Source organism: Chamaea fasciata, unplaced genomic scaffold (genome assembly GCF_029207755.1).
Source record: "Chamaea fasciata isolate MVZ Bird 193981 ecotype frontalis unplaced genomic scaffold, bChaFas1.0.hap1 SCAF_9, whole genome shotgun sequence".
In the NCBI taxonomy this organism is placed as follows: Eukaryota; Metazoa; Chordata; class Aves; order Passeriformes; family Sylviidae; genus Chamaea; species Chamaea fasciata.
In genome coordinates, this window is record NW_027094094.1 from 17,113,962 (window position 1) to 17,126,683 (window position 12,722).

Below are 12,722 nucleotides of genomic sequence, written 5' to 3' on the forward strand. Positions count from 1 at the left end.
GTAACAGTTCTGCTTTACATACAAAGTAAAGAACATTGACTTCTCTGATATCTGTAAGTGACAATAACTATCATCAAACCATAAACTGATCACTCAGAAGGACTTCTGCAACATATCTCATCCCATCTCATGTCCCAAGGTCAGATCAACAGTCCCCATGATGTGTCCAATGTTGTTTGCTCAACCTGCTTTTCCTGATTTTCCAGAAAATTCAACTCCCTGCCTCCTCTATGGTGTCCCAAGTTGCAAGATACTGCACAATTGCAATCTCTTTTCGAGGTGACTTTATAGAATGTTCTGCCTACTCTCAGGTATGACGCTGTTGCATTTAGCATGGAAAGCATTGAAAAATTATAAAGTAGGTCTCACATCCTCATACATTTTCCCTACAAGCAGTGAGTAAGTTGGAAGATTGACTCTATGAAGTATACTTGTCTCCAGAAATTTGTATTTGATGGAAGGTATGTCTTGTCTGGATGGGAACTGTTTTGTTTGGATCAAACTCCAGTTACATCTGTGAAACAGAAGGAAACAGGACAGCCTTCAGCAGTGGGCTCTGGAGACAAAAATGGGCTGCTGTTTCTCTTGGAAGGGAAAGGTGCAGAAGCGGTAACAGCCGTGGTTAATTTGTTCGGCTAATGAACCATTACTCAGAGTGAGACACTGGTCCTTTGGTCATACAGTGTCACCAGTGAACTGTCCCAGTGCAACAGCTGCACTGTGCTGGCTAGCATCCCAGACTTGGCCCACGTTAACATTTCATTGAAAAGGAGAATGAAGGTGTCAGGCTGAAAGGAAACCCCTAAATGCACTGTGTTTCTTTTCACAGTGAAGCTAATGGCGCTTTGTTTTGGAGGAATGGTGACCTATAGTGCTGTAACCTAATAATCACAAAGGTTACTCTTGAACTGAAGGGTTTTGTGCAGTAACTACCAATTTGAAACAAGATTGGTAGAGTCATAATTACCTCAGGAAATTAATAAGATGAATAATTCTTTAGCACTGTCTTGAAAGCAGCTCTTTCTAGTAGTGGTCAAAGTGCTCTAAATGTACCTGGGATGAAGATAATGGATTCTTTCTGGCAATGTTTGGGTACTTTTCATTTTAGTGCTTAAACTCCAAAGAGGCCGCTCAGAGCCTTGACAAAGGTTAGATCATCTCAGCTCTGTGATAGCCAGCAGCTTACATGTGAAACAGCAGGAGGTGTGAGGTTTCTGCTGGGTTCAGAGTGTAACTTTGAAAATAAATGGTTCCATGGAAGTGCTGCCATTGCCAAAATTATTAAGATTGAATCAGCAAGAATTTCTCTTTCTCAGGGTGGATCTTGAAGCCAAGTTTCCCAACTTCCAGGTGCATGCTTGAACCATGATACTGGTTACTATTTTCTGTTGGGTCTACCCTGTGTACCTTGCTCTTCCTCATGAAAACAGGGAGCACTCCTGTTTCAAAGAAAGACAAACCATTTTCTTTTCAGGAGTGAGGAGGTCTTTTGTTATTAACTCACTTTCTTGTTTAATAGTCTTGTTTAATAATAAAATTATACAATATCACAATTGTTGGAATAAGATTTTGATTACACTATGCCTTTAAATAACTGCCAGCCCAATAAACTGAGCAATAATATGAAGAATGGAAAACCTCTAGAGATCACAGAATGCATCCAGACAAAGGAAGTGCTTTCATTACTGTTATAGTATAGAGAAGAGAGGAGGCTGGAAGCAAACCCTGTCCTCTGCTAGCAAGTATAGTTATTGCAGAATTGAAGATGTATCAATTGAAAAAGTATTACAGACCCACAAGGTTGCCAGAAAACATGAAGTGTGCTATTAGGATGCAGAAGGCAATGGAGTGACATGTAGTGTACATGAGGAACCCTTTCCCTGACTCCAGAGGCAACAGAAGGGGGTTTTTGTACCCAGTGAATCTAAGTGTTGTTGAATGAGTCAGGTAAAACTTTTGGTCGTGTGTTAAGGATACTTCTGCATCAGGTCAATAATTTCATTGTACACATGCAAAGGTGCATCCAATCCCCAGATGAAATCCAGGTGTGCCCATTCAGGAATCTTCTTGTGATAGATAAGCTTCTTAATTTTAGACAATAAAATGGCTGCATCTTTGGGATCTGCGAGCAGGTCTTGTCCCCCAGTCCATACTGCAGTTGGTACAGTCATCTCTTCTACGTTGTAGAGAGGAGGAATAGTCTGGAAAACAGTACAGGAATGAATGTCCAGGAGAGCACAGCAACATTCAACATTCATTTGGGGCTTTCTTCTGTCACTGCTCAAAGTAGAGGTGTCTAAACCAAAGAGGAAGTTCCCTTGTTTGCCTTTTCTGTTTGTGCTCACAGGGATTACTCAATAGCAGTTAATGGCAATTACTTTGATAGCACAGCCAAAAGTAAAACACCACCTGAGCTGACAAAGATTTATTGTTGGGTCTGTGCCCTCTCAAGTGGGAATCTTAGGGCAGGAGCCTGAAACTAGACAGAGATGTCAGGATGACTCTGGATAAAGCCCCATCAGGGCCTTTGTGAGGTACTGGTCAGCCCCAGAAGACATGAGCTAGAGAGAAAACACAACATGTGACAAGGATCAAAAGGATCATGGAATGGCTTCTGTAGGGAGAGGAAAAGCAGCTCAGGACTCCTGAGTTTGGAAAAGAGACGTGAGAGCAAAGACAGGAGACAGGTTTATACAACCACAAATGGTATGAAGAAAGAGCACTGGAAGTAATAATCCCAAACACAAAACCTAGAAGGCATCCTGTGACTTTCCAGGAGCAAGCGAATTCAAGGCAAACCAAAGGAAGCTGTGTTTCATGCAAGTCATCATTAAAACATGTAACTTGTAATGACAGGCTGTTGTAGAAACCTAAAGGGTGGGAGGGTCAAGGATGGGACTAGAGTCTTGAATAGAAAATACGTTCCTCAGGGTCTGCTTGAGGGCAAAGTCCTTTTGTCTCTGGCTGCCAGGATCTAAGGGTGGCTGTTAGTTTTCCAGTTTTCCTATTCCTGATGTTGTCGTCTGTTTCAGTTACACTAGTAGGCAAGATGTTTTTGTTATTTTCTGTGTACTCTTCTTTTTCAAAATTAATTTTCTATTTTTTTGCCCTTACTTCCTCTTATTCCTATTGATCATTTAATTGAAAAGTATTTCTCTTCCTCTCTCTCTCTCTTTTAAAATGTATAAATTTATTATTGCCACTAGTGCTTGCATGCTTTCTCTGTTGACTTCCAAACTGAAAAGCAATAATATTTTCATTTATCTATATTCTGAAAATGTGTCTCCCACTAGATCCTTGCTCTCTTCCTATCTGTTTCTGTGCTTTCCAATCTTGCTTCACCAAAACATACCTGTTGGTATTTTTCCATGTTCTTCTTTGAACTGCCCCAGTCATAAGCTTGGAACTTCCCTGAGCGAGTTTCCTAAGAAGATGAACAAGAGAAGAGTAGTTATAAAGCCATAATTTGGGAAGGTTGTGTGTTCTTTCCCTGATGAGTCTCTGACTCTAATCTAAAGCCCCAACAGAAGTCCTTCTAAGAGCTATGAAAGGGCCAATAGGAAATTAATCAGAAGTGTCAAAAAGTGAAAAGGAGTCAAATGTTTTCGTCTTATTGAAAGAAATTCACATTGTCTGCAGGCAGACGCAAGAATGTCCTCGCAGGCAATTTGTTCAAGTTTGAAAAACTGCTGTCAGTGACTGCTATCAGCAAGTTCATCTCAGTGCTGCTGCCTTGTCCTATTCTTACAGCTGTGTTGCCAACACTCAGCTCTGTGAGTGGCTTCATCTTATGTTTTCTCTTCCCACTCTATTTTGAATACAGAAATTACCATTTTTAGTTCTTCTCCTTCTTGGCTTTACCTACAGCATGGGTTGTTACTACTCTGAAGGACACACTCACCAGAAGCTTAGTATTGAAATTCAGTTAGCTCCTTTAGTTGTAATAACAGTACGGACAACAAAGATTTAGGAGTATTACTTCTGCATGTTTGTGCTTGCAGTCTGTGGTTAGATGCTGAATTACATCTGAGTCAATTTGCAGAACTCCCCCCACTCTGCTTTTGTAACCCTTTTTCATTACAGATCTAGGTCATGGTTACAAAAGCAGCTTATTCTAGCCTAATATCTAACACAAACTTACGACGAAAAATAAAATTTTATTTTCAGTGTCTGTACAGAAGTCACTCAAACATATCTGTGTCTTTGCTTTGCTGAAAAGGGCACAAACACTCCTGCAAAATCTGTGTGCTTGCAGCTGCTTCCTGCGTCACTCCAGAGCCCGTGGTGCTGCAGGAAACATGCTTGGCTGCAGAGCCTCCTCCAAGGGAGCTCTTTGGATCCTCAGAGTGTGAGCCCAAAGACAGAAAGGCACCTCCCATCAGCACTGCTGCTGAAAAGGTACTATGGCAGTACCTTGTAGGTAAGGGATTTAAACATTCTACTAAATAAAGTATTTATTATTTATGGTGCTATTGCTGTCCAGACACTGACAGACTTGAAAGTGAGAGAAAAACTACAAGAGCTGTAATAGTAAAATGTGACAACTTATGTGGCAGCCTAAATCCTGCACATTTCTTGACACTACATTGGAAACATGACTAATTTCTTAAGGTAAACTCCCTAAAGAACTGTGGACATAGTTTATAAAATGTACTGAATACACGATAAAAAGAGTGATGTGTACACCTGCAAACATGGCTTCCAGCCTATGTATTTTTACTCAAATGCAGCAGTTCATTGTTGGCTTCAAATGTACCTATATCACACAGGACATTTCTATCCTCCTGGCAAAAGAAGGAGAAATGAAAAATAGTCTTCTGAACTGAGGTTTCAGTTGCAATCCACAAGTTGCATGTGTTTCCAAGGGGCTGGCAATGGCTTCACAGTTGGTTATCTCTGTACCTCTCCATTCAGCTTGAGGTGAGTACCTATTTTATCTTTCAGGGGTTTGATTATACCTGACTCCAGTGGACAATGTTCTGCACAGAAGTTCCAGCAGAGGTTTGGGCAATATACACGTTGATTCGGTTCTGAAAGAGAATATTCAGTGAGCATTCTCTTCCCTTCTATGCAGATGTACATCAAAACTTATCCTCCAGTAGTGTCATGTATCAATAAAATCAACAGGATTTGGAGTGGCAAGATTGGAGACTCCTTCAGATTTACTTCACATGTGGCAGTGTGTCAGATTAGGTGTAGCACTGAAAGAGCAATCCCTAACAAAAACATTTTTCAAGATGACTGAGAATGTAAAAGAATCTGCTAGTGAGAAGGAATGAAGAAAGCCAGAAATTTAGAACCCAATCTGTGTGATGTTTTCAGAATTCTTTATCAGATTCTGTGTGAGAGAGGATCACTGTTGGACAGGACCGCAAAAGGAAATGCAATTTCCTGATGAATGCACAAGTATTTTAAATAAAACACACCCTAGCAGTGCAGGGGTTTCTTAACAAGCTGCTGTGGGATCCTTCCTCAGTGAACACTTTCTGAGGTATTTTTTGAAAAATACTGGAGCAAAATTTTGACTCCCAGGTGATCTGGCCTACTGCTGGACACAGCATGATGTCCCCAGCTATGTCCTAATACTCTCCTACCCTGATGGTCCGAGGCTTGGAGAACAAGGACAAGGAGGGATATGTGTGCTCCTTTCTGTGTTGCAAACAGAAAACATGAAGCAGGTTGGCTTTTTATTTGTTCTTTTTCAGTGTGCCAGCATGTGAAATATCTCTGACGAGATCAGTAGCCAGTACGGCCCATGATATGGTGCCCTGGATGAGGTCTGTCAGAAAGTAAATGCAGAATTCTGGGGGGCTCTGAGCAGCTGTCAGCTGTAGAACTGTGTCAACGCTCTTCTGAGGGGAGAGGCAGTGGCTCCCTGCTAGAGACAGGGCAAACAGCAGAGACTGCTGTCCAGCAGTGGGGACTGTTTCCTGCAATGTGATACTAATGGAAATTCAGGATTCACACTACAGGATAGAAGGTGAATTTGGGGAGCATAAGCTTAAACTCCCAGCAGAGCTGGTAAAAGTTATACCTACCACATCAATGTTTTTCAGGTTACAGCCACCTAGATTGAAGAAGACACTTCTACAAAGCTTGGCAAAAGTTCGATGGCTGCAGACAGGGGCTATTATCCTTGTTAGACACTCAGCTTGGGGAAGGAATTCTCTGTTGCCAAGCATACCCTGTGAAATACAAAGGTAACATTGATTTAGCAATGTAAACACTTCTCCAGCAATATCAGTGATTCTTACTTGTCTTTTCCCCATTTTTTAGATGATGTTCCCACAAACAAGTGAGAATTTACTTGGTTTTCCATTGCATCAGCCTGCTTGGGCATTACTCAATCTGGGTTGCGTGACTTGTAATGAAGAGATATGTTAAATGCTAACTCCAATTCAGAGTTTAAGCTTTTATATCTGTTGTGGCTTGGCCTGGAGGAATCTTGGAAATCTTTGAGGATCTGCATCTTTGTACCTCTTTGGGTGACCTGTCTCCATGCTGTGCTGTTGCCTTGGACTGAAAGCTTTTCTTATTGCCCTGTCTGAACTTTGAAACGCCTCACCACAAGGTAAACCTGCCCACAAGCAGACAGGGTTTCACAAGGCCCTATACTTTCTATTTATCCATTATAAGAGCTGAACAAACAAGTATATGGTTAAATAGTGGAAACCAAGATATCACACACCCTCAGCATTTTCTCAGGAAGGTAGAGGAGTTTTGTTGCTGGGCCTTTAGCATACTTAATAGCAGTGACAGGTGCCAATGCAAAGTAGAGTTTGATTTTTTGAGCCAGCTCTGGCATTGTTGAAAATGCAATGAAACCTGAAAAAAAAAAAAAAAAAAAAAGGAGTTAAAACCCCATGATTTTTACATTAGCCTGTTTTCAGTATTAATATATGATATTCTGCACTGTCAATTTATAAGCAACCTTGTGACTTGTTCAGAGACTGATACAGCCTAGATTTATATGAAATCCCTCTTCTCCATAAGTTACCAGCTTGTAGGGCTTTTTCCCTATTCAGAGAAATTTCTTTCTCTATTTTGCAGCTTTCTTCCAGACTTGATTAAACATAGATGCGCACTTCTGATGTACATTCATGCATTTCTTATACTAATGGGAGGAAAAGTAATTTTTCTTCTGGTCAATCCAATTTTTTATTTTTTTTTTCATGTGTACATCTGGTCCAAACTGGCCAACTTCTCTCTCTGTACTCTCATCTTCTTGTTTTGTTTATTTTGGTGAACTGACCACCTGCTGTTGGGCACACATTTGCATCTTGGATACAAACATGGACCACACATAACAATTTCCAGTAAAATTCTTAGTTGACACATTTCCAGCAGCAGTTCATTTGATCCATTATGCTTAATTACTTTTATAATTAATTTTAAATGCCTACATGTTGAAAATTCCTATACTAACGCAGTATTTTATAGCTACAAAGAGTTAATGAAAACTTCAGGTACATTCAGTTACTCAGTATCTTAAATCACATTTTATTCCTGTTTTCCGGAAGAATTCCTCTCTTGTGTGTAACTTACCAATAGTAGTACCTTGTGAATAGCCAATATAGTACAAATTCTCCTGTCCTGTTTTCTCCAAAATGAAATTTATCGCTGCTGGAAGATCAAACTTTGCCATCTCATCAAAACTGCAGGCAGGAGATTGAAAGAGAGGCATGCATAAATTAAAAACCAGACTTTGAATTCCCCTTTTTATTAATAGCTTGTTAGCAAAGAAACAGTCTGACTGATTTAGTGAACCATTCAATTTTTCTAAGTCTTTGTTTTTCTGGCACTGGATATGGAAGATACTACTCAAGATTTTTTGGGTTATTGTATTACACAGACAAAACTGGCTCCTGGGCTGAGGAATGGCTTGGAGATGGCCTGTGCAGGTTCCTGTGAGTCGTTCTGCTGCATTGCCTCTAGTTTGAAGAACCTGTTCAAGCAGTAATTCAGGTCATCTCTATTACTATTACAGTTCACATGCTTTTTTAGGGGCACCTCAGCAAAGGTGAATGTAAAGAATGCTCATTAAAAAGTAGCATATGTAAATCCCTAATTTATCCAGCTGAAATAAATATGCAAGGATGGGATATGGATATCCTTTTCAGTGATTCTGTCTACCTGAAAGCCCAGAATTCATCTTGATCAATGGAATATTTTTGATGTTTTCTTGACCAGCGATTCCCTCTGCTATTTCCCATCCAAACGTCAAATCCAGCGTCAGCTAGCAGGAAGCCCAAGCTGTTGTTGGGCAAGTTTGTGACCCAGTTACTAGCATCTCCCAATAATCCATGCTGGAGAAACACAGCAGGCCTTGAAGCTGAAAAATAAAACAGTTACAGTTTTTATCTTTTCATTTCCTGGTTTTTCAGAGACTTTTTTGTCTCATGTTCAATACTGGGATTTTTTCCTGAATCAACAAATCATAAGAACAAAACCCCTCCTTCTGTAAGAGACAACTTCTAAGCTTCTGAAAGAATTTATGGAAAGATCTGCCTGACACCAGCGCAAACTAACTTGGCGCCCTCTGGTCATTATTTGTACAGCTCAGTCACATCAGCTTGAGACTCTCAACATTGATACAGAGATGAAGGTGTGGGATTGTTTTCAGAGGTTTCCTTTACCCAAAATATGAATCAGACACTTATATTAACCAGGTGTAAGCAAAAGCAAAGCAAAATTAGAAGCTGAAAAAGCTTTTGCAAGACAGGCTGATTAGGCAACCCTTATGCTATTTTTATTTTTTTTTAAGTTTTACTCATCAACTCTTACTAGGAAGTATATGCTTCATATTATGGTGGATTTTTATTCTAAATAGGTGTGCTCTACATTAATTCCATAGATCTTGCAGGTTGTTCAGGGCAGCCAGAACTCTCCACTAAAATTTCACTCATGTACAAGCTTTGGTGGATGTTTAAAAAATGCAAGTTATCTCTTTTGAGATTATACCCTATCTAGGTTGGTGTTGTGTCATATTAAACAACTGTACCTGGGCTTCCTTGATTCTGAGTACCATAAGGGATTCTGTTAATGGTAATGGTATAACCATCTTCTGTCATCACTTCATACTCCTCACTGGGGTACCCTTTGTAAGTAATGAGCTCGCTCTAGGAGAGAAGGTACAAATGCATTTGCTTGCACAAATTCAGTTCATGCATTATAAGATGGTCACAATGAAGAGATGTTAGAAAGCAGGTACAGCTGGGGATTTAACCTACATACATTAAGCATCTGAATGTATGTAACCCTAAAGCAACAACAAATTTCCTTTTTTCTTTTTTATTGTTTCTAGAGGTTTACTACCCAGTTCAAATATGTCATATAAAACCTGTGTTACACTCCTGCCATACAGTCATCTCAAGCCCTTGCATTCTGGTGATATAAGAGTCCCTATAAGCTCATGGCAGGACTTTATGAGCTGAGATGAGGTGTGTGGCTGACACAAGGAGCTGTCTGGGTGCAATGCTTCTGATTTGCTTCGATACAGCTTATTTAAACCACATTCAGAGAAATCCAGACATCTTCACAACCATGGTTTGGTGAACAGCACAGATGCAGTGAGCACTGCTGAAAACTGACTACATTATGGGAAACAAAAGAACAGTCATTTGCGTAGTGGCAAGGGAAATCCCTAGCATAGCCCATCTTAAGCTCTGAAGTAAATACTACTTTTGACCTGTAACATTCCATCTGTTTTGTTACAAAAGAGGATTGGTTTTTATAACTTGTACTCAGAGAATTACTCAATATATTTTGCCATGAAGGATGGAACCCCCAAGATTTTAAAAAACGAGAAAAGACCCGAGCAAGCTTGCTTGGTAAGAGGTGTTTTTCTGGAAAGCTGGACTTTTCTGGTCTCTGCTGGTCACCACTAGTCGTTTATAGACTTCATTGCTGATGAAATGCTAACATTCCAGATAGTCATTCTTTCAGATAGGCAGGTAGTGCCAGCAACAACACGCTGGTAACTGATATTTAAAAGGAAATTAAGTCTGGAGATTTACTATTTACTTTAATTTCTGTCAGAGAGAAGATGGGCTGTTACACATGCAGGTAGAAGAGAATAGAAGAGAAAGCAGTAGTGCGTGCGATGACTAGAGAGGATAGGTTAAATAAAGGCAGCTTATCTATCCTGTTATTTCTAACTCTTAGTAACCCCTCTGCTCTGAGTCATGCATAATATCCACCCTCAGGTCACTCCATCAACCAACTTACAATACTCATAAAGGCTTCAGGATCCACAGCTCTCTTCATTCTTCTCAGTTCTTCTGAATAAGTAACTCCCTGAAACAAATATGTCACAGCAACAAACAGCCATATCTTCTCTCTGCAAAATCCAATATATTCATCTGTCAGTAGTTCTCCTCTGCCCTTGCAATTCAGACAGGTTCTGTACTTTTCTGATGAGGAAAGTGCTGTCCAATAATGAACAGGGCCAGCTTGGTACTCCCTACTTGTTAATTAAATGGAACAAAGCTGACTTCAAACACCTATCTGAGGGTGTTGGGCAGCAACCTGGGCTCTCTGCTAAGATTTGGACTAGGATGTTGCTCTTGATCAAGGAAAAAGTATCAATGAATCCAAGAAAAGGAGCAAAGCTTCTGGAGCAATGAATTTCATTTATTTGTCTGAGAAGTAGGTCACTTGCATTACCACACCATGTATTTAACGTGTAGGTGATTTTGGAAACATTTCTGGCCAACTCTGTGAAACACAGAGTTATTGGGTAACTTGTAAGAAAATTAATCACTGTCACATTGAAGCTTCCAAAGTGGAGATAACCAAATTGTGGGATAGTAAGTGGGAACAAGGAAAAACAATTGCAAATAAAAAATTTAAATATTTGTCATTTAATTAAAAACTTTGGAACCTAAATAAAGAAGTTCTTTATAGCTGCAAAATTTATACAAACCTGCCTAATGACAAAATTTATCCACTTCATGGAATGAGAATGGATAAAGGAAAATAACACTTTGTTAAATTTAATGCTAGGTAGAGACTGAGTGTAGGGACATCCAGTTTTGCTAGGCAGAAAAGGAACAATAAAAATCTGGGAGGTAGCTGTCCTGCTTAGATGCACACATAGCAGCTCCACTGTGTGTGAAGACCTACACACTCTTGGCTCAAAGAAAATGCAGTGTTTGTATTAGTATCTTCTCTACACTGTGTAACCCCACAGAGGTCACACCTGAACTTGTCCCATGATAGATCTTTCAGTCAAAAAATCTATCGCATTTTCTGTTTTCCTAACCAAGAAGACTTTTGAACTATTTTTCCCCCAAATAATATGAATAGCATCTTTTTTTCTTCTCACAGAACAAAAATTTATACACTAATTTCCTAGTTCTACATTCTAGTACAATCTCTGTGTTGGAAATACTTAGCTCCTTTTATAGAAAAAGGGACATTTAGAAATCTTTGTGTTACTGAGCTAGCACCCTTTCTTTTGGTTAAAATCACCACTTTCTGATTCTCCCACTTGCCATCTTCCCATACGTCTTCAGCTATCCCAGAGTTACCTAAATTCAGGATAGGTGAGCCAGGCCTAAATCTCTTTAGTCAAAAGGAATCTTGCAAGAAATAGCCATGCTTTCATCTACTTACAAGCAAAACAACACAAGGAAATACATTTGTTCCCAAATAGTAAAGCAACTGCTCAAGCTCAGGTTTCATACCATCTTTTGCAGCTCCCATGAAGACTTCACCAGTTTTGGATCATAAATAAATCAAAGCAATACTGACCTTGTGCCCCAAGTCATGTGTTTGACTGGGCAGCTGCGGCTGCAGAAGAATGAAAACTCAATTCCTGGCTGTTTGGAAGCGGTGCTGGCAGTGAAAGGATGGTCATGCACTGTTTTTTTCCCCCATCATGCAGCAACTTGACAATAAGCCTCTGTTTCCTTCCCACTAGTCAATCTTTCTCCTATCACTTCAGCTTTTCCCCGTTGCAGCACCAGAGAGGGGTGGCTTTTATTCTCAAACCTCATGCTTTTCAGCTCCTCAGCCACCACAGCTATAACAAGGCTCTTTTACTATCACAGATGGCTGGATTTTTAAGGAGAATACCAGCCTCTGTAGAGTGGCAGAGAAGGATCAGGAATTTTGAAAACAAATATATTCATAGATATACCTTATCATACGTAATGAAATTGTCAATAGACCTGCAACAATTTTCTCTTTTACTATCAACCTACCAATTCCAGCTTCGCATGTTAACTGGAAAGGAAAGAAGGAACTCTGGTAACTCCACAGATGTTACTGCACATAATTTTCTTTTGTTTTTTAATGTTTTTGTTGCTGTTTCATAATTCTATGTTGTTGCTGGAGTGGTTTCAGGAGATTTTCCTCCATTTATATTTCAGCTCTTAAATGGCCATAGAATTTAATGGATATTCCCTAAATGAAAAGTTATGAAACTTGAAGGCTTTTCTGGAATCTGCATGGACTCAGAAAACACTGCTGAGATGGGCACACATGTGTCAGTGGTCTCAAGCATACTCTGAGTGGGTCAGAATTGCTCAGCAGTGGAAATTAGGTAGGCCCGAATAGAGTCCAGACAGGTCCTCTTCAAGGCATTCAGGACAGTGACCTTTTAAGTCTCCTCTTTTTGTGGAGGACAAGCTCAGTGCAGCTGTGTTCCACCATGAGTGGTGTCCTCACTACAGCAATACAAGTTTTGCAGCAGTATCAGTGAGGATCTTCTTGGATTT

At 39.9% G+C, this 12,722-nt stretch overlaps 1 protein-coding gene across 2 annotated transcripts; it reads right to left on the bottom strand.

Moving 5' to 3' along the window:
* Positions 1-1,504: 1,504 nt before the first annotated feature.
* Positions 1,505-11,991, bottom strand: LOC136293994 (lipase member M-like). Of its 2 annotated transcripts, XM_066191253.1 has the most exons (10): positions 11,755-11,991; positions 10,228-10,339; positions 9,002-9,119; positions 8,134-8,332; positions 7,546-7,655; positions 6,689-6,825; positions 6,039-6,185; positions 4,959-5,030; positions 3,353-3,424; positions 1,505-2,201 (listed from the first exon to the last, which is right to left on the bottom strand). In XM_066191253.1, the coding sequence occupies exons 1-10, from the start codon at positions 11,769-11,771 to the stop codon at positions 1,968-1,970; spliced, it is 1,218 nt and encodes a 405-aa protein (XP_066047350.1). In that variant the 5' UTR covers positions 11,772-11,991; the 3' UTR covers positions 1,505-1,967. The 2 variants fall into 2 exon arrangements, with proteins under 2 accessions (XP_066047350.1, XP_066047351.1); XM_066191254.1 differs by lacking the exons at positions 9,002-9,119; positions 11,755-11,991 and having other exon boundaries at positions 10,228-10,316.
* Between the last annotated feature and the right edge of the window lie 731 nt (positions 11,992-12,722).

Bases quoted from the DNA above. Each gene is read 5' to 3' on its own strand.
- LOC136293994 (XM_066191253.1), bottom strand. The intron at 7,656-8,133 runs GTAGACAGAATC...TCCTGCCTGCAG, and splicing joins GATGAATTCTGGGCTTTCAG to TTTTGATGAGATGGCAAAGT. The intron at 2,202-3,352 runs GTATGTTTTGGT...ACTGTTTTCCAG, and splicing joins ACATGGAAAAATACCAACAG to ACTATTCCTCCTCTCTACAA.